The sequence below is a fragment of the Oxyura jamaicensis genome, chromosome 1 (genome assembly GCF_011077185.1).
Source record: "Oxyura jamaicensis isolate SHBP4307 breed ruddy duck chromosome 1, BPBGC_Ojam_1.0, whole genome shotgun sequence".
Lineage (NCBI taxonomy): Eukaryota > Metazoa > Chordata > Aves > Anseriformes > Anatidae > Oxyura > Oxyura jamaicensis.
The window spans coordinates 152447709-152470539 of NC_048893.1; the positions used below are offsets into that span (position 1 = coordinate 152447709).

A 22831-nucleotide genomic window follows, 5' to 3' on the forward strand; every position below is an offset into this window, starting at 1 on the left:
AGATAGATAGATAGATAGATAGATAGATAGATAGATAGATAGATAGAGGAAATGCAAATATTTGCAAATAAATATAAAAATAAGCAAAACCTTAAAAACTATAAAGATATATAGTACACTTGTCTGACACAAATTTCACTGTGATAACATATAATCTATTTTCATATTTCACAATTTATTACAAATAGTTTTAATATATTTAAAATATTTAATATATTTAAAATTTAAATGTGTAATGAAAATGTAATTTTTTCTGAAAATGAACTAAGGAGAGTTGTAGTTGTTTCTGGTAGGTTAGAATAAGCCATAACACATTCAAAATGAAATAAAGACAAATATAAAAGCCAGCTAATGATTCTGTAAGCCATTTGTAATTAAATATACATTTCTTAACTAAAGAGAATGCATTAGTATATGTTAAAATGTTAAAATTAATCTTTTTTTGAAAGTCTTATGCCTGTTTATAAATAAACTTTTCATAAGTCATTGGCAGACAACCATTTAAGTGACTTCCGTCACTTAAAAAGTATTTCATATATATGTCTATTATATTCTGTAGTTACAGCAAAATTGTTTCTCATATAATTTTTGTAAATGACATAATTATTTGGAACAAATACTCCTTATTTTAAGAGGTACATATGAAACAGTATAACTTTTTTTTTTTTTTTAATCTTACAATGAAGTTAATATAGTTGTAATTTGAAAGCAAGTATTTTTTTCTGTTGTAAGTTTCATGTTATGAAGCCAATTTTCCACTTCTGAAGGATACAAGAAATGATGATAAATTTTAAGATTGTGATCTCAAGAAACTGTGGAATATCTCCATCTGATTAGTTACAAAAATGCAGTATGTTTGTAACATTCTTTACTTGAACATACCATGTTTCCTTGCCAAAGTAATAAAAACACAATTGTAAAGCTGTTGAGAACAATGGAAAATGATGATATAGAAGTCTGGAAGATGTCACATTTTATTAGGTGACTTTGCTGAATATACACCGAAGTTCCTGTTCTCTTTTTATGGCATATTATAATTTATAACTGTTACAGTTATTTACTATAGATATTGTACATTAGTAGGACTGGATAAGTGTTTTATGGATTACAGTGTATGCAGAATTCCAGAAATTGGATGCTGTGCAAATGCTTCACGAATATATTTCTTTGATATGGTTGCCTGTCGTGGGGCATAAGTCTTTTGTTCTGATGAAGCCCTTAAAGTGTCAAAATATGGTTTGCAAGGCCACACTTATGAGGCTCTGCAAAATAAATAAATAAATGAACAAATAAGGGAATAAATAAATAAATAAATAAAGGTTTAGCTGACAGAGCAGCAGCCTGCTTCTAACCAACACAAGTGTCCTGAAAATAAGACTGAGGAACTTGCAAAAAGTTTCTAAGAACCATTATATGTTATGCTACCAAAAGGTACCATACCTTATGCTTATTGCATATAAGATTTAATATTACCCAGTGAGTTGCTTTTGGTTGTTATTTTCCATTTTCCACTTTCTTTCCAGAGTCATTTTTATGTTTGTTTCAGGGACTCTGTTATAAAAGCCTTGGTTCTAACACAATAAGGCAAAGAAGACTGAAGTGAGGTTTGTATATTTTGAGAAAGATGTTTCTCTTTTATAAAAAATAGTCACAATTTTAAAAAAATCAACAACAACAACAACAACAAATTCAAACTTGGTTATCACACAAGTGCAAAATGTATTTTTTCCATGGCACTGGAAGCTGTGGAAGCCCAGACACTGTTAGCCCTACACGTTGTTAAACATGGCTGGGCGTTTTACATATTTCAGTCATTTTTAATAACAACAATTTACTCATTGTAGCATGAGAACTCTTCAGATTCTCCACTTCTAGTTCCCTTGAATAAATTGCACCTATGATCTTGCTCTCAACATATTCCATCAAAATTATGTCTTCCTAATTTCCCACTTCCTATCTCACATGGCCACTGAAAGAAAAAAATGTGGGGGATTCTTACATTTTCTGTTGCCCTCTGAAAAATGCACAGGAATTGACACTAATACCTATCTTCTGTAGGATATAGAACATAGTATATAACTTCATTTTCAGCCCTCCCTCAGTAGAAGACTGCAAATTAAATGGTATCAAAGGGATACCCAAGAATTTTATTACCAGTTTCACCAATACTTTTTTTGCATTATGATTTCTTTTTCATTTGTACTATGACAGCAGTTTGGAAAAATAACTTCATATTTTTGCATCTCTTTAGACAGCTTGGACAGTCTATATATCTCTGACTTATGAATAATGGGATTTTTACTTAAATTGCTCTTTCCAATGGGAAGATATAACAAATGCCGAAAATAAACATATGTCTTAGCTAAGTCTGTAGCTACTTGAATCCTAGAGAAGTGTGGAATCAATGTAAATTTGTAGGGTCTTAATTATGGCATAATTTCATGCTCAAATTCTATAGCATCCGGCATTGCTGCGACTACATTACAGCCCTTTTATTATGCCTGCGTGGCAGAAGGTGTTAAAAAATAATAATCAGGTATTTCTATTATTTGAAGTGATTCCTTTTTTAGAGAAGAACACATCTGAAAAGAACTCAGATTGACTGAGCTCCTTTTTAATGCAGATGAACAGGAATTATTTGAAGCATATGTAGGGTGTTCATCTCTAAGGACTGTATGTACCATACTGGGACTTAGAGTATAAAAGGAGAAGCCAGGGAAACAGCGAGGGCTGGGATTCATCTCATCCACCCTCAGAATATATATAATAGACATAATATACATCATCGACTTCTGCATAACAATTAGCTGTTTAGATTCCATCTATTTGCAGTAAAAAAAGCACTTCTCATTACAGTTCATGTCATGCTAAGATAAATGTGTAATAAAGCTCAGCTAAAAAAATTGCTCTAGGAGTGTTCTCTTTATTGGCAGCTAAAGAGAGGCTAGTCTCTCAGTATCTCAAGCCAAATGAGGTGGCTAATATTCAACCCATCTGGTTAAAAATTTTAGTGGTCAATGCATCTAGTTAAAGAGGAAGACAAATCAATGGGTAGCAAAACTAAAAAAAAAAAAAAAAAAAAAAAAGATACTGGCCATCCTATGGTCTTGAGGTGAATGCATCTATACCTATACCCTCCCTTAAGTTCTTCTTCCCCAGCAGATCATGGAAATTACTTTCAGGAGTAGTCCCTGCACATCCTGCCTAAGCATGTGTAGGAGTGTGCAAGCTAGCATGGGCCAAATCCGTTGGGGAGCAGGCAAACATACATTTTACAGCCAGTCACTGGACAATGCTTGAGGACATTCACTGACCCTGACCTTATATGCATGGCTAAAGATTTCTCCAGACTAGAGTTAGACTCTGTAGCATATACAAATATACTAATTGATAGAACAAGAAATTTTGAAGTTAGGACACTGAATGGATCTACCTTCTTTCTCTGAATGCAACATACTGCAGTTTATACCTGTGTGGAGTAACCTGTGTAGTTAGTATCTCCAGAGTATGGATGGTTCCCCAAAGTCCGTGCAAAAATCCTTTTACAATGGCCCATTATTTATTTATTTATTTATTTAATTTTTCACAGTGGTTTGTGCAGAATTAGAGTTTAAAAGATTTCCATGCATACACATTATGGATTAACTATTCTTGATTTTCTGAGTTACAAATAATTGTGATTATAGGCGAATGTCAGGGAAAAATAGAATTGCACAATATAGGCAGATTCAGCCTTGCCCTGTCTGCCATCTCCCAAATAGACTTACAAGGAATAACACACCTGGGAAACATTATATGGTTTCTTAACCCAACAAAGAAGGGCACATGGCACTACATTGCCTGTCTCAAATGTGCACTATGGAGGGGAAAAAAAAAAAAAATCATTTCATGATGTATACATGCCAATGGGTCCTTTTTGAGAGTTGGACTCTCTAATTGATAGTGAAGTCCATTCCTAAAAAGAAATGGACTCAGGCTAAACCCAGATATTTGAATAACATGGTTTTAGCTCATTTATTTGGATACATATGATACAAAGATGTTTCATTCTATTCCACTGACCTTATTTTGAGACTTACCTCCCATACATATGCAGTCTCATTAAAAAGAAACTAGATATGTATTTGGAAAAATGTTAATGACTAAATGATATTTCTATTTGCTCAATTCTGAAAAGTAGATAAGGAAGAAACAGTGCTAGAGATAATTACCAAATTTCAATATTTATAGAAATCAGGCACTTGTGTAGATAATAAGACAATTCTCAATGTGCTTTGATGATGATGAAGTGCCAGTTTTCTGTAAATATTGAAATAAGGTAATTATCACTTGAACTATTCATTATTTATCAGCTTTCAAATCTCAGTGAATACAGTAAAATTGCCATTTTTTCATACGAATGTGGATCTAAAAATAAGTATTGTATTAACCTTTTATATACTCTTTTATTGGAAGTAGCTTCAAAAGAGTTTTTTAAAATGTAATGAGAAAACCTCTACATCCACAAGTAAAGACAAATTCATCAGTTTATTACTGGAGTTAAGAAAGAAGGTTTTCTATAAAATGAACTATCCAACTGCATTTTAATCTCTGATCCTGCAAACTCTGACATCCACAGATAAATCTATTGGCAATGTATATGCATAAATCTAAGTACATAAGATGAGAGGACATATACGGAGTCACTGAGTTTTGTACTTGTAACAACTGTGCCATGGCATAATAAAGCTGAAAAGCACCTAGACCCTTTTTAAAACTGACTGTCTTCATTGACTCTGTTAGTGTGAAGATGGACAGGTTTTGCTTGGAATATAGTTTACTTTCATCATAGTAGCTCATACAGTGCTGTGGTTTGGATTTGTGGCAAAAACAGTATTGTTAATACACTGATGTTTCAGCTATTGCTGACCAGGGCTTACACTAATTTGAGATCTTTTCCTTATTCTGCCCTTTCAGCGAGGAGGCTAGGAGAACACAAGCTAGGAGTGGTGTATTGGGCAGCACGGGCTTGGTAGCCGGGGGATGCAGGGGTGGCCTCTCTGAGAAGAGCCCAGAAGCTGCCTCATGTTAGGTAAGAGACAGATCCAGATGGCTCCAAAAGGGACCTGCCACTGCCCAGAGCTGAGCCAATAAACAATGTTGGCTGTGCCTCTGGGAGAGCAAATTTAAGAAATGGAAAAAACTGCTGTGCAATAGCAGCTGAGAGAGTGAGGGGTGAGAACCAGCCCTGCAGACACCAAAGTCAGTGCAGAAGGAGGGCAGGAAGTGCTACAGGCACCACTGCTGAAGTTTCCCTGAGGCCTGAGGAGAGGCCCCTGGTGGAGCAGGCTGTCCCCCTGCAGCCCATGGGTCCCACATGGAGCAGATCTCCACGCTGCAGTCCGTGGAGGAGCCCCCGGTGGAGCAGGTGGATGTGGCCTGGAGGAGGCTGCGGCCCATGGAGAGCCCCCGCAGGAGCAGGCCCCGGGCCAGAGCTGCAGCCCGTGGAGAGGAGCCCACGCAGGAGCAGGGGCCTGGGGGGGAGCTGCCGCCCGTGGTGGACCCATGTTGGGGCAGTTTGCAGTGAGAAGTGGCTATGTTGGAGTTCAGCTGCTCAGCAGGGTAAAACCACCACAAGGGGATTTAGCTAGAACAGCTGACTCCAACTGAACAAAGGGATATTCCATACCATATGGCATCATGCTCAGCAATAAAAACTGAGGGAAAGAAGCAGTGGGGGGAACATTCAGATTGATAGCGTTTGTATTCCTAAATAACTGTTACAAGTGATGAGCCCTGCTTTCCTGGAAATGGCTGAACATCTGCCTGGTGATGGAAAGTAGTGAGTGAATTCCTTGTTTTTCCTTATTGGCATGCACAGCTTTTGCTTTACCTTTTAATCTATCTTTTTCTTAGCTCATGAGTTTTCTCCCTTTTACCCTTCCAATTCTCCTTCCTATCTCATTGGGAGGGAGTCAGCAAGCAGCTGTGTGGGACTTCGCTACCTGAAAGTGTAAGACCACAACACATGACAATGCTGTTTCAAATCTACTTGCTCAAAATGTAATCTTCAAATTTACCATTAAAATTAATCCCGAGTAGTTGATAAACATTTATTCTTATGTTAGTATTGCTAAGCATACATGAAAACATTTTCAAGAAAAATTCTTGGCTTGTGCAAGGACTATATATTTGCTCTGTTCTTTATTTCATTTTAGACACAGAAATACTTAAATGCAGTATTCTTTTTGTAGATACTAAGACACTACATCACTCAGTGCATTTATTTTTAGGATTTCTGATAAGGCATCAAGTGACACACTGAATTGCTTGCAGGAGAAGTCTGATAATAATTTGGAAACACAGAGACATTGAAATGCAAATTAGTATGCCAAACAAAGATTTACCTTATGATGAATTGATGCCTATAAAACATTAAGCTCTGTAGTATTTTAGTGCCTGAGTGTACTATACTCAGAATTATATTTTATTTTTTAAAGCCACAGTGAACACATATTTCTTTAGCACCTGATCCAACAGTATATTTTTAAGCAAGTAACAGGAACGGTCTGCTATAATACCAGATACATTGACAAAATAAAAGATCATTTGATTTTTTTTTCACTGTCCATTTGAAAATCAAATATACTCCATGTTTTTTAAAATGATATGATCACAATACCTTAAAATATTCAGAGCTACATTTGCAGGAGGCGTTTTGCTGGCATGGAACCTAGTCTTAGGAGTGCTGGCTCTGCAGCGGTACACTTTGTGGATTTCCTTGTGTTCAACAAGTTTCCCGTTTTCTCAGCAAGACACTGCCACTCCTCTGCTTCTCAGACAAACCTGTGTGGGATTCTTGTCTTGCTATCGATGAGACCCTTGAAAATGTTGTATGGATTGGATGTGGCTATGCATGGGCACAACTCTGATTAGGTATTTTATTAAAACAAAGATGAGTTACTGTTAGTCTTATGCACCTAAAAAAGACTTGAGATGAAAATATTCTTCTGTTTCTTTTCCTTGGAAGCACTAAAGCTCTCTATATAAGATAATCTATCATAAATGAGGAAAGATAAAATGTTTGGATAAAACCTTGCAAGACATTACGACATTTCATTGAATAACACTTAAACCAAAATATGCCTGCAAGCTCATGGTCATAGTCTTGGTTCCTTTTGAAGAAAAACTATGTATAAGAGAACAAACTGGGGAACATTACAGTGAAATTCTTTGGGGACAGGCTCTTAGTTTCTGGCTAAATAGCTTGACAGATCTGGCCATTGTCATGGTTCAACCTGGCAGGTAGCTAAATACCACACAGTTGTTCAGCCCCCAACCTCTCCCCCCAGTGGGATGGGGGAGAGAATTGAAAAGTGCAAGAGCTTATGGGTTGAGATAAGGACAGTTTAATAAGAAAGAAAATAAAACAAACAAACAACAACAACAAAACAACAAAAAACTAGCAAACAAACAAAAGGCAAGGCAAGGCAAGGAAAATAATAATAATATATATATATATATAACAACAACAAAAAGAATAAACAAAGCAAGTGATGCACAATGCAACTGCTCACCACCAGCTGACCAATGCCCAGCCAGTCCCTGAGCAATGGCACCCCCAAACCCAGACAACTACTTTTAGCTTTTATTGTTCAGAATGATGTCATATGGCATGGCCAATTTGGGTCAACTGTCCTGGTTCTGTCTCTTCACAGCTTCCTGTGCACCCCCAGCCTCCTCACTGGCAGGGCAGTATGAGAACTTTAAAAGTCCTTGACTTAGTGCGAGTATTGCTCAGCAACAACTAAAATATTAGTGTGTTATCAACATTGCTTTCATCCTAAATCCAAAACACAACACCATACTACTAGAAATAAAAATAATTCTATCCCAGATGAAATCAGGGCACCACAAATGGGTTTTATGCATCTAAACACAGGTACCCAAAACACCTGCCCAAAGCTGGCAGATATCAAACAGGTGTTATGTCAGGGCCACACTCTGCAGCTAGAGACCTATCCCACAGACTCTAAAAACAGCACTAGATGAATTAATTTAAGCAACTGAATCTAAATCAGATAGATATAATCTGCCATTGACATCTATGGCTCTAAATGTGTGCAAACTTCAGGCTGCAATGATCAGGATGTTCTGCTTTTTGGTCTGTTGTAGTTACATGATATAGAAATAAAATCCTATGGTTATTATGCAAGTGGTTGCAGTTTTCTTGTAAAAAATAAAATAAAATGCAAGAAACAGACCAGAAAAATGCATTACCACATCTTAAGCATTAAAATAAATAAATAAATAAATAAATGAGAGCTTCAAGCTAACAATCCTAAGGGTTACTATTTTATTTCATGCAGACAATAATTGCCATTTTTTTTCTAAATATATTGGAAATCAAAAATGAGTAGTGAAGCAATCTGTGGGATGGTCTGCAAAATTACATCTACAGAATAATTTCCATTTTGCTTCTGTGGTCTCATACACTACAGTCTTTCTAAGGATGTTTGGCTTCTTTACATTTTTTCCAGTCTATTGTAAATATACATGCCATGGCTCATAGACAGTCTTGTATTTGCATGTGTTCATTAGGGAGTGCATATCTACGTACAATTGCCTGGGAGAAAAATATGTATATATATCGGTGGATGGGGGTGGCATAACAATGCTGCAAGCACATGTAATAGAAATCCAGAAATGAACACAAAAGGAGTGTGACTCAATATGGATGAAGATATGAGTGAATACTCATATGAAGGTCAACTGCGTATCAGTATTACAGCAGTATTAACTCTACAATGCTACAAATAGGATAGAATTCTTACTCCTGTTTAAATAGTTAAAATCTTGTTTCCACATGCACTGCCTGCAGCAGGGATTTGTGTCAGTGCCAGGTCCTACTGACTTCAGACAAGGATCATAACCACTGATAGTGTATGCATAGCACTATAGTTTGTTCCAGTCTGTGTATTATTAAAGCACACATAAAGCATGCCACGTGTCCACCACACTCAGAATCATTATTTTAACAGCACATTGTTTTTAAGCATAGTATGATGAATATTAGCTTTTGGATAGGTCTAATTAACTGCATTAAAACAGATAGGCAACATTGTGGTTTGCTCTTACCTGTATTCACACAGGTTACAACAGTGTGTCCTGGCAACAAAAGAAAGACATAAAACTATTATAGAGCATCCGCAGGAGGGCTATAAAGATGGTGAAGAGTAAACATAGCAAGACTTAAGAGGAACAGCTGAGGTCCCTCGGTTTGTTTAGCCTAGAGAAGAGGAGGCTGAGGGAAGGCTTCATGGTGTCTTGCAGCTTCCTCACTAGGGGCAGGCGCTGAGCTCTGCTCTCTGCGGGCAACAACAGGACCTGAGGCAATGGCATGGAGCTGGGACAGGGGAGGGTCTGCCTGGGTGTTAGGAAAAGGCTCTTCACTGAGAGGGTGGTTGGGCACTGGGACAGGCTCCCCAGGGAAGCGGTTACAGCACTGACCCTGCTGGAGTCCAGACATACAGTTAGATTTTTGGGTGGAGCTAGGAGTTGGACTCAATAAACCCTGTGGGTTCCTTCCAACTTGGATATTCTATGATTCTATAATTCTGTTTATTCGTTTTTGTTTGTTTGTTTTTCTGTTATTAAAACAAAATTTGATTTCAGAATATCTCTACAGTTCAGAATACCTCAGTCCTTAGAGGTGCTTATCAGCTTTTATAGCTCAGAAAATACAAAGCTTAAGACTGTAGAATAGTACCATATGTTGACTCAGGAGTTTGCATAATACTGAGAAAAAAATATATATATATATATATATATATATATATTTTTCAGAGTATCCCCAAGATACACATTATTTAGATGGATACAAGCTGCAAAATTTACATCATTGCTATTTTCCAGACACATACTTGACCTTTTGGGTTTGTACATATGCATATGGTACATTCAAAAATATGATTTTTTAAAGTATGTATCAGAGGCAAGAATCATAAGCTGTGTTTCATGAGCACCAAAGAAAGTTTCTAGCTCAGTTCCATCCATTCCATATTAACAAATTTAGATACCACCAGACATAGTGTCCTAAGAAGTTACATGGTCCATCTCTCTTTGTTTCTACATGAGGAACAATGCAACATAAAGCAGGTTCATTGAGCATCATTTGATGGAGCTGACTGAGCATGTAGTCTTGCTACAGGTAGACTTCAGAAGAGATATGAACATTATTTGTAAATTAAATTGCTTTAAGAAGTGGTTTTGTCTCTAAAGTAACATCTATCTATGAAAATTAAAGCATAAATAAATATAGTCAATCAAAACTTATTTTTTTTTCCATCTAATTTATTGCAACAGAAATATTTCAGGGTTTTCTCTTATATTTTTAATATAAAATAAAGTATACCAATTGATTTCTCAAGTTTATTTTTCATTTAATATTTATTTTTACATATGCTAGAGAAACAGACTTTTTTTCTTATCACTTACTTATTTGAAGACACGAAGTTGAATGGCTTGTGCCTTAGCTTGATATCTTGTCCTGACTGGCTGAATCAACAAGCATGCATATGTCTTCACTGAGAAATAAACTCAGTTCCACTGAATCAGCTGATTTATTCTCCATGTCTTTCCTTTTAGTCTATGCATAGTGTGACAATCAGAGCTAATACTACCTTTTTATCTATACAGGCCATGCTATCTAAATAGGGAGTATAATACATTCAAAAGGTAGTACAATTGCTTCTGAAATAGTTACACGTATTTTGAAGGGCTGCTCTACTGCTCTAGCTAAACCTCAAGCTGATTTTCCAAACTGGTTATTAACAGTAGAAAGGTAATTTGTGGATTTTTACAGGTAAAGACCCATAGCTAACAATCTAAAAAATAAAAATAAAAAAAAATAATAATAAAAAATCAGCAGTTGTTGAGAAAGCTGGAAAAATTAAGTTAAGGTGGTAATGAATGGTATGGTAAAGAATTCAGGGAGCAAAAGCATTTCTGTTGGTAATATAAAATGAAAAATGGTCAAGTTCTGTGTGATTTGACAGTTCTCATTTTATTATAAGGCCAAAGGCAACCAAAATCTGGTTTGGAAAGTTACATGGCTAAGAGGTAAAAACCATTTGCCTTGGAAAAGGCATGTACCTGAAAAAGGATCAATAGAGAAGTATAGCTCATTTTCTGAACTGATGCTTGCTTTAGTCAGTTTAGCACCTCCTGTAAAATTTTAATTGGAATAAAATTAATCCAAGAGTGGTTCAGGTGCCTAAGAAAAGGTTTTGAGTGCCATTTTAGATGCCCTGGGGTGTTCACATGGCCTCCAGCTGTCTCTCTGGAAAGACATCAAAATAAAATTTATAGACATCACAGGGACCATTAAAATGAAAATCGCCTATTTTCAAGCTTATATATCATATATAATGTTTAAAAAAGGAAACAAATAAACAAACAAAACAAAACACAAACAAGAAAAGAAGATTCTTGAATTCTTGACATCTATCATCTTTACTTTGTGTGAAGCATATTCTATGTCTACACATCTAACTTGGAATTATATAATATTCCAAAACACAGTTAGTTTCCCTAGTTTCTTCTGAAATCTTCACTTCACAACTTAAGCAACCATTATTGATAATCCTGTTAAACTGCATATACTTCATGCATGACAATCTCTTCAATGTTTCCCTTCCATCTGGGATTTCTTAATTTGGATTTATCTGAAACTCAGTGTCAGCTTGTAGCTCAAGAGGATGTTTCATCGTTATCATCCTTCACCTAATACCAAACATGACTCTTCTTGACGTTTGTTCTTCTTTTTTAAGACTTTAAGACAGATGAAAAAATGATTGTTTTTTAAACTGAAATGCATTGTGTTTACTAAATTTCAAAGATAGAACTGTAAAGGCTTTATGCATGCAAATGCATGTTAAATGATAAAGACTTATTTTTGACTAACTTTTAATAGAGTAAAAACGTGTTTCTCCTTATTGGAGATAAAAAGTGAAGATAGGACAAAGAGATATGCTAGCCACTCTGCTGATCAGAACTCAGATAAGACATATAATTTCTTCTTCGGAATTTTTGTGCATTTTGAAAGGTAGTGTTTCCTGCATTCTTTTATTGTCACAATGGTACAGTTTTACAGAACTTTAGTTAGAGATCCAATTGCTCATTTGTTTTGCAAGCCCTTCTGATAAGAAAATGGTTCTGCAGGATAACTAACAGCAGGGATTGTATTTTTATTACTTGTGAAGTACCAGTGCCTTGCCAGAACAGACTGAACTTCAAAGCCTGACTAAAAACACTATACATAGTTTATTTGTTTGGAAGATACAAAAATAAAAGCCAGAGCTGGGGTTGCTACAATGGTATTTCAAACAAGCTATTGTGACAGCCAAGTATTTGTCAAGGGCTGAATAAGCTTTTCATCACCAAACTATTCTTCTGTTCCTAATTGATCGCTGAATTAACTGCTTTATTGCTGCTCAAACTGTCATACTGTATCCAGAGCACGGCAAAAAAGAATTCATATTTATGAATCTATTCCATCCTTTTATTTTCTTTAATAAGCAAGGTTTTTAATAGTTGCCTAATCTTAAATTCCTGTCAGGCTCTTTTAATTGTTTTTTGACCTACATACTATTATGGGCCTGATTAACAATTCCCCAGTCAAAGTTGCAAAACATTCTTCTTTGTGTTCAATAATTTAGAGATCCATGTGGGAGATGTATTGTTACTCATGGTCTCAATGTGAATTAGTTCATTCTGTGCATGTATTCTTGAGATTCGAGACAAAGTAATTTCAAAAAAAAAAAAAAAAACACTTATAATATATACCCAAAGAATGCAATGAGTCTGTAAATTGTATTTCTTTTCACTGTTAAAGAAAACTACAAATTCATTTGTCAGGTATGTTGATAATTAGCAAAATGACATGTTTGTTCTACCAGAAGCATTTAGGACTAAATATTAGCACAATTACTTTGAACCATGTCGTCAGACTGCTTTATGCTATTGACTTGTAACGGGCAGTCTTGAGAAGAGCATTCCGATTCATGAACAAGTCACTGAAGATGACATAACCTTTACTTCCCTCCTTCTCTACTTCCAGGAATAAAGGAGCAAAGTAAGGAAAAGCATCCTGGACACAGAATACTGAAGTGTTGTGTTTAGAGGTTTTTAAGGCCAAAGGTCTCTCCAAGCCTAATTGGCCTGTAAATCACTTTGTTTCAGTAGCCGCGAGAAAAAGAGAGCAATGCATGCAGCTTAAAGCCCACTCAACATTTTCCCATGGGGAACACATGCCCTTTTTGAAAGACTATAGCCTAGCAAGTCATTGGTCTTACAGGAAGACACCTTAATGACTTCAGCCCTAGTGTCTGCTTCTTGACTCTTCCTAAATCAGAGACCCTGCCACAGCAAGAACCTTCTGCTTTCTTGAAAGCATTTTCCTTTCCCTTTAATCCACACAGAAAATTGCTGGCTTGGATTCAGATGTGTTTTAAATGTAGGGAATGCTTTCAGATCGTGCTTCAATTTTTTTTGCAGTTTATGCCCTGTTAAATATAAACATGGGCAAATATTTTATATGTGATCACTGTCCTCTTATGTGATTCCAGTGATTGATTCGTACAGCTGGACAATTTCTTTCACAATTTGTTGGAAAGGAACCAAGAGTGCTGTAGCTGAAACTGTTCCTAAGTACACTGGCATATGAAGAATCTGGAGAAACACATGTTACTGTGGACAAAGTTTTCCTCAAAAAATGCATACACAAAGTTTAAGTCAGGGTGTTTCAGCTAGTTTGCTGATGACCTTAGTTAGCTGTTTGGCAACTTAAAATAGTAGCTTTAGAATTACTTAATGAACACCCTAAGACTGAAGATGAGGGAACAAGTTCACTGATAAACCTGCGACCTGTTCTTTACAGCCAGGGAAATCTATGTCTCAGAACAGACTTTTTAAGGAATAAATGCATATTCAGCCAGATGTCTGATGTTTTGCAGGTCAGTTTTCCTTCAGGAACTATGTTGAAATCCATTATAAATATTCACTTTCAGATATGTCTGTAGATAAATTAACAAAATCCAATAGGTAATTACTTTTTTTCAAGAATCATATGAACTATTTTCATCACCAAGAAGACAAGAAAACATGTATAAAGTATATTTCTTGTGAATAGCGTGTGAGCAGCAAAAATTGGCTGAAATGTTCTTTTAAACAATTTCTACGGCATAACATGAAAGCTGAAGAGTGTTTGTTCCATGCATTGTTTTATATTCTTATTTTTTTTCAGTGTTTAAAAGTGTAATGTGTATATTTTATTGTTTACTCTTGTATAATCTACAATTATGAAAACGCATTTTGTCCTTAGCATTGTTTCCCTACATTGTGACAGAAGCAAATTTGCTGCATTTTAAACAAAAATTCACATCTAGCATGGCTACAGGGACTCTAAAGCTATTTATAGAATCTAAGAGGACACAAAATAAGTAAGATATAAACTTCAGAGACAATTTTAAACTCAGCAGAAAGATTATATTAATAAAATTTTGACCCTATCAGATAGGCATTATCAATACAAAGATTATCAAGATACTCTTGGAATGTTTATACAAAAAGCCCCAAACAGAATGCAAATGATAGAAACTGTTAGAGAAAATGAGTGAAAAACTCAGCATGCTACGTACTTTTATGTCAAGGTTATAAAAGCTCTCCCATTTATGTACTATATTCAATATGTATCTGCAATAAATTATATGCAATATAATTTAATCTAAAACACACATTATAATTTCTGAAGCTAATGAAGGATCTGGGGAAAAAAACTTCAGAGAGCACACAGAAATTGGCAAGAAAGCACTAGGGGTCTTCAACTACATAAGAAGTGAACTGTAATTGCTAAAGATTTGTCTAAATGTTTAGTCAAGGTAAATGATGAAGATGACAAGCTCAAAGGACTTTCCTACCTATTAGGTTTAAAGGAGGTTTCGGATCATGACAGTGTTGGACAAGATCACTTTGGAATAGTAACAGTAATAATACATTTTATTGAGTTACATACTAAGAAAATACGTAGTCCAACAAGTTTCAAGTTTCAATTGATGTTTTGCACAAAACCAAAAATGTTATTGAGCTCTTCACAGTATTACTTTTCATGAGAGACAATATAAAAAATTTCACACTGTATAACGTGTATCAGATTTACATGGCAAGTGCCTGGTTGCAGGGGGAGCTGCAGGGGTGGCCTCTCTGAGAACCCAGAAGCTTCCCCAAATTAGTTCAGGGCCCGTTTCAGACGACTCCAAAGGGACCTACCACTGACCAGAGCTGAGCCAATAAACAGTGTTGGCTGTGCCTCTTTAAGAGTAGAATTTTAAAAGGGAAAAAACTGCTGTGCAACATGAGCTGGGAGAGCGAGGAGTGAGAAACAGCCCAGCAGACACCAAGGTCAGTGCAGAAGGAGAGCAGGAAGTGCTACAGCACAGAGCAGCAGTTCCCGTGTGGCCTGAGGAGAGGCCCCTGGTGGAGCAGGCTGTCCCCCTGCAGCCCATGGGTCCCACATGGAGCAGATCTCCACGCTGCAGCCCGTGGAGGAGCCCCCGGTGGAGCAGGTGGATGTGGCCTGGAGGAGGCTGCGGCCCATGGAGAGCCCCCGCAGGAGCAGGCCCCGGGCCGGAGCTGCAGCCCGTGGAGAGGAGCCCACGCAGGAGCAGGGGGTCTGGGGGGAGCTGCCTCCCATGGCGGACCCGTGCTGGAGCAGTTTGCTCCTGGGGGATGGACCCTGTGGTATGGAGCCGTGTGGGAGCAGTCGTTGAAGAGCGGCTGCCTGTGGGAAGACAACACAGGATCAGTTCGGGAAGGACGGCATCCCGTGGGAGGGACCGCACGTGGAGCAGGGGCCGAGAGTGACTGTGGAGGAGCAGTGGACACAAAGCGTTAAGGACTGTCCGCAGCCCTCATTTCTGTGGGGGTCGACAAGCCCCCATGGTGGTAACATCGGACTCTTAACGATCAGGCCATCAGGAATGTGAAGAGTTTAAAGGGAACAAAGAAGGGTGATTCGGGAGACGCCTTGCTGTCTCGGACTGCTTGTTCTCCGGCCTTTAAGACATGGAAGTTGCTGGGTGTTTGCTGTTGCCGGCAAAATTGTTTGATCAATGAATAGTTAGCAGTTAGTGGAAAAGTACTGCTGCAGAGCTAATGGTATAAGAAGGGAGCCTGTCCTCAATAAGTAGATGAAGAAGTTATGCCCTCAGTATGAGGAGGAGTTGAAATTATGTCATCAATAAAGTAGTGAAAGTTACTGATCGTGAAAGAAGCCTGGTGTCTGTGTAGTTGTTACGCCACACATTCCCTCTTCCCCTGCACTGCTCCTCAGGGGGAGAAGGTAGAATAGGGTGGATGGGGGTAAAGATGTTTTTATGCTGATTGTAGTTTCTCACTGTTCTAGTGTGCTTGGTTAAGGATATATATATATATATAGTATAATATATATAATATATATATTATACTATATATATATAATATATATACATATATATATTAATGGCAAGAGGAGGTTCAAAGAGAATCTCCCTCCTTTACTGGGTGCAGGGGGGAACATGACTACTAAGGATAAGGAGAAGGCTGAGGTTCCTAATGCCTTCTTTGCATTTGTTTTTGCTAGCCAGACCGGTTTTCCTCGGGGTACTCAGCATCCCGACCTGGAAGTCTGGGATGAGAAGCAGAAAAATTCCCCCACAGTTCAGGTAGGAACAGACCTGCTGCTCCACCTGAACTGTCACAAGTCCATGGGGCCAGATGGGATCCACCCGAGGGTGCTGAGGGAGTTGGTGGATATGATTGCTGGACCATTTTCCATCATCTATATCAGGGAACATGGTCATCCAGGGAGGTCCCAGAGATCTGGAGACTTGGTAACATGTTGCCCATCTTGAAGGGTCATAAAGACTACCCAGGGAACTACAGGCCTGTCAGCCTGACTTCGGTGCCAAGAAAGGTGATGGAGCAGGTCATCTTGAATGCAATCACACAGCATGTGTGGGAAAACATGGGGTTCATGCTCAGTCAGCATGGGTTCATGAAAGGCAAATCCTGCCTGACCAACCTAATCTCCTTCTGTGATCAGGTAAGCCACCTGGTGGATGAGGAAAAGGCTGTAGACGTAGTCTACCTAGAGTTCAGCAAGGACTATGACACGGTCACCTATAGTACTCTCTTGGAGAAGCTGGCAGTCCATGGCTTGGACAGGTACACTCTTTGCTGGGTTAAAAACTGGCTGGCTGGCCAGGCCTAGAGAGTGGCGGTGAATGGAGTGAAATCCAGCTGGCAATTGGTCACCAGTGATGTTCCCCAGGGGTTGGTGTTGGGGCCCATCCTCTTTAATATCTTTATTGATGACTTGGATGAGGGACTTGAGTACATCCTCAGTAAGTTTGCAGATGACACCAAGTTGGGGGGAAGTGTCGATCTGCTGGAGAGTAGGAATGCCCTGCAGAGGGACTTGGGCAGGATGGGTTGCTGGGCACAGACCAATAGGATGAGGTTCAACGTGACTAAGTGCTGGGTCTTGCACTTTGTCCACAGCAACCCCATGCAGCACTACAGGGGTTGCAGAGCTAATGGTATAAGAAGGGTGGAGAGTGGCTGGAAAGCTCTGCAGAGGAAAAGTATCTGGGGGTGTTGGTCTATGATCATCTGAACATGGGTGGGCAGCGTGCCCAGGTGGCCAAGAAGGCCAACAGAATCCTGGCTTGTATCAGGGATAGTGTAGCCATCAGGGCCAGAGAGGTGATCGTTCCCCTGTACTCTGCTCTGGTGAGGCTACATCTTGAGTGAGAGGCTGAAGGGGGAGTGAGAGAGCAATTGTGGTGGAGTTCAGTGGCTCAGCAGGGAAAAACCACCACAAAATAAATAAATAAAAACATAGAATGGAATTTAAAATATTAATTGAACAGAAAGGTGAACATCTGAATTAAAACCATGACTTTATGAGATTAAATGTTGATTAAATGTTGAATAGGTTTTCAAAAACAAAAACAGAAAATATTTAAAAATTATTTTGTTAGAGATAAAAAGAAAAAAAAAACTTCAAATTTCCTTACACATTTTTCCAAGAGAACCTACATGACAAATCATTCATAATTTTGAATTCTGCTTCATATTAAAGTGCATTCTCTATTGCACTTTACATTTTACATTTACATTTTACATTTACATTTACCTGTGCACTTTACGTTTCCTGTGAATATTTTAACAGTGACTGTACATTTGTACAGTTGGAATGGGTGGTCAGCTATTCCTGAGGCTATTTTTAGAATACATTCCTGTCTTTACAGATGTACAGGTAACAGAAGGGAAAAAAAAAAAAAAAAAAAAAAAAAAAGGAAAAAGAAAGAGAGAGATAAGGTAGTTAAAACATAGCATAGATCAGTGTAAGATCAGTATATCTTTAGGGATAACAGGCAGCTTCAATCATGACAGAATTACCCTTGTCAAAACAACTGGTATTAGTAGTGATCATTGTTGAAATTGTAGAGGTATTTAACTGAGTTCTCCAAGAACAGTATCTAATATTTTTCCTCTGTTATTCACTGACGAAGAATGGACTTTGCAGGTAACCAGATCCTTGGTAGCAGCTACATTAGAAATGGTTCAACCTCATTTAAAACTCAGTGATGTTTCCAGGCACAACTAGTTAAAGCCATCAGCACCAGAGCTCCAGAAAAAGAGCATCTGAGAATTCACCTTTGGTAACACAGCTACTGTTGTCCAATACTGCTGTTTGAAACAGGACCCTATAAGATGACATCCTAAATTGCCATGCTCCCTCTCCTTCCCCAGAATGGGCCATTTTATGATATAAGTGTGCCTTTCATCTTATGATAGAGTAGACATGACATATTTTCTTCTTATCAAGAAACTTTTTTCTGAAAAAAAAAAGAAGGAATATTCATGACTGTTGGGATTTATTTTAAGTATGAGGTCTATTCTTGTGATAAAATTTTTAAAATTCACTTTTCTTCTTCCTTTTTCAGAGAGAGGAAACAATTCTTACTGTTTCCCGTCCCCCCATCTTGAGACATTCAAGAGCTGTTCTGAAGATTTCCTCCTTAAAAACCTTATTGACCTTAACAGGTTGGAGAATTGGGCGGGGAGAAACTTAATGAAATATAATGTAGAGTCCTGCAAATGTAGAGTCCTGCATCTGGGCAAGAACAACCCCAGATACCAGTATAAGTTGGGGACTGCTCTGCTGGTAAGCAGTGAAGGGGCGAGGGACCTGGGGGTCCTGGTGGACAGCTGGATGACCAGCATCATGCCCTTGTAGCCAAGAAGGCCAATGACAATGGCATCCTGGGGTGTATCAGAAGGGGTGTGCTTAGTAGGTTGAGAGAGGCTCTTCTCCCCCTCTACTCTGCCCTAGTGAGACCACATCTAGGATATTGCATCCAGTTCTGGGCCCCTCAATTCAAGAAGGACAGGGAACTGCTTGGGAGAGTCCAGTGCAGAAACACAAGGATGATTAAGGGAGTGGAGCATCTTCCTTACAAGGAAAGGCTGAGGGAGCTGGGTCTCTTTAGCTTGGAGAAGAGGAGACTGAGGGGTGACCTTATTAATGTTTATAAATATGTAAAGTGCAAGTGTCAGGAGGATGGAGCAAGGCTCTTCCCATTGACTCTTTTTTAACATTAGTGCATACAAACTTCTTGAGACTAAGATATGAGACTTCCATACTACACATCGAATTTGAAGAGGGTCCAAAGCTATGTCCTGCCCAATTAAAGTTGAAAATAAGTACACTTCAAATGCCATAGAACCAGTAAAAAAGCATGCATTATAAAGGTTAATTCTTGAAACGTAATTAAAAATAAATAAAATAAATAAACAAAATTTTCAATTTCTTATTTTATTGATACTTGACCACAAAGTGCATTTGCAGCTGGAGTATTAAAGAACTGGGCACAAATCTCCTTGTGATATGCAACAGTATCTTCAATATTACTTTCAATAACAAAAAGAGCTCTGCAGAAAGCTTTTTATTCAGTGAGTGTTTCATGGACAGACTTATTTACAACAAATCTTTCTATGTATTGAAAGAATTGTCAATAGTTTAGGGACAGAAGGCACAGAGGGAACAAAATGAATAGAAAGACACATATATTTGTCACGAGAGACAGAGAAGTATAAAAACATCTTCAAAATTCTTCAGAAAGAAAATAATCTCCTTTTTCCCCTTACGTCTAGTGTTACACCTCAGACCTTTTAGTGGAGTGGAATATTGTAATAGTTAGCATGAGTCTGGCTTAGTTAACAGAACTGTTAGCATAAGCCCCTGAAATTTAACCAACTTTTTGCTGTAGTAGATTTAAACAAAATATGATCAACCATCTTCTCCAAACAACAGAATATTGGTTTTGTGTGCTCAAGGAAATACACAGCCGAACTACAAAAAACAACCAGCTGATCATCATGAAGTACAATCATATACAGGAAAGTCCAAAATAACAAGACTGTGAACCTCAACAGTAATAGCAAATCAGGTAACAACAGTGCAATTTGATCAGACTAACCAGCAAGGAGATACCTTTTACCCGATCCTGCAGATGAGGACACAAGAATACCTACAGTAATTGAGAAAAGCCAAAGAATGACACTCTGCAGGGGACCCAGAAAAAGGAGAACCTGTGAAACTCTGAGAGGACCCCATGGTTCAGGATGGACCAGGACCTGTATTATCTCTTCAAAACTCCAACAGACCCTGTGACCATACAACTGTCCACACCAGACTACTTTACTAACCTCCCTGACTATTCTGACTGCATCCTCTCTCCCATGAAACAGTGTAATTTGTAAAACCATGTATGCCTGTGATTTAAGTGTTTTGGCATTCAACTCCATTTAGCATTCACACTGTGATTTGCTCTAGACCACAAGAATTAGGTTTCTGTTTTTTTTTTTTTTTTTTTTTTTTTTTTTTTTTCCTACACAAGCAAGAAAACAAGAACAAGAAGGGAGTTTTTAAATTAAAAGTTCAAGTTTTGGTCCCCTGCTACATCACAAAACATATCCATGAAGTTCCTGAGAGTCTCTGCTCTTGTAATGCACTTGAAAGGATAAAAAACCAAGACTGAGAAGGGACACGGGATGCGGGTCTGTATGCTCACTAGAACAGTCCTCTGGATAACCACAACTGCTTCTGCATCTTACCCATGCTACAACGTAAATGTCAGTATGAAAGCCTAATCTTGCAGAAAGGATCTTATCACACTGCTCAGGGCTAGACACATTAAAGCAGTCCAGGCATTTTTTCTGTTGCCTAGCACTTCTCCTGGATCTCTTGTGGGACCAAGATGTAATAATTATTTCATGTATTTTTCTAAATGATCTGGGAGCAGTGTGCTGAAGCCTAATAAGCTGAATTATACCGCATGAAACAGAGGACAAGTATGATATTCTAGAAATATGGCAGGAAGAAATTGTGTATTTTTTAAGGCCTACAGGTACTTATGGAAACTAGTCTTGTCTCATTTGTATTGACTGTAAAAGCTACTCAGGAACAAATTATCCTAAAATTCAGTTGGTGCTTTGTATCCGTGAGAAAATTAGTGGCCCCACTCCAAAAATTATTCCAGGGACCCAGTTATCTGGCACATCTGATTTTACCAGAACAGTCTGGAATTGAGTAGATTGGGTCATTTATACATCATTATAAATCCTAGAGATTTTGCCCATGCAGACGTAGCACATAATTTCATTGTTCTTGAAAGGTACAGCCAATCTCACTCCTATGGAACAATGTCTTACCCACATCTGCCACACTATTTAAATCTGGTATGCTTGGTGCCCTAGAAAATCCTGCATAACTACTAGGTTAAGATGTTAAATAATTATCTCTCCATCTTGAAACAGTGTCAGACATTCAAGGCCACATTCATACTGTCACTATCTACGCCATTTTGTACTCCATAGAATCATTTAGGTTGGAAAAGACCTTCAAGATCATCAAATCCAACTGCCAATCAGACCCATTGAGTGCCATCACTAAGACATGTCTCTTTGTGCCACATCCATGCGTCTCTTAAATACCTCGAGGGATGAAGTCTGGATTTGAAAAGTAACCATATAGATTAAATCAATTTACAGAAGCACTTAAGCAGCAATTTAAAAATACCGACATGCTTATTAAAGCCTAGTAAAGAAAATTTGAAGAGGCAAACCAAGTTTATCATATTTTCAGAATCTATATTAGCATTTAACAGTTTGGCTATATGGAAGAAAATATTATTCAGTGAACTGAAGCATCACAAACATCCAAACACACTGGAAATGTAACAGTGAAACCAGTCTAACAAGTAAATTCTCCAACAGATGTGACATTTTAAAAGATTAATTTAATTATTTAAATAGCCATTGGAAATTGAAGATGTTAGAATTTTTTCTGCTGCACTCAGTAACACACTGAAGTTTCTGACATTACTAGAGTTAGTTGTAATCACACTTTTAGAGGAAATGTTTCTCAATTCGAGTACAAAATAAAGAAACTGATGCTTCTGAAATTGTATCCTGTGGATGTATTTATATATTTGGTATCAACTTATTACATAATTATGAAGTAAGCTAAGAAAATGTGCATTTACCTTATCTTTAACTTCACTGACATGCACAGCGCAATACTAAGTAGTTTGGATAGGTAGCAAGAATATAAAGGCTGGGACACAAATATTGGAGTGGTGCAAGTTTATTTTTCTTTATTTTTCTTGCTTGGTGGTTAAATAGAAAGTTTACTTTATGAAAAAAAAAAAAAAAAAAAAAAAAAAAAAAAAACAAAAAAAAATTA

General features: G+C 37.6%; 1 protein-coding gene across 4 annotated transcripts in view; it reads right to left on the reverse strand.

Moving 5' to 3' along the window:
• The window catches only part of GPC5 (glypican 5), a 783354-nt gene that overhangs the window by 108034 nt on the left and 652489 nt on the right, over nt 1–22831 (reverse strand). The window contains exon 8 of one of the 4 annotated variants that reach the window (XM_035319387.1): nt 11031–11320. The exons of the other annotated variants lie outside the window; for them this stretch is intronic. Within the exon in view, the coding sequence (XP_035175278.1) occupies nt 11319–11320 (2 nt within the window). The 3' untranslated portion in view covers nt 11031–11318. Of the gene's footprint in view, nt 1–11030; nt 11321–22831 lie in introns of those variants that run through there. 4 annotated transcript variants of the gene reach the window in all.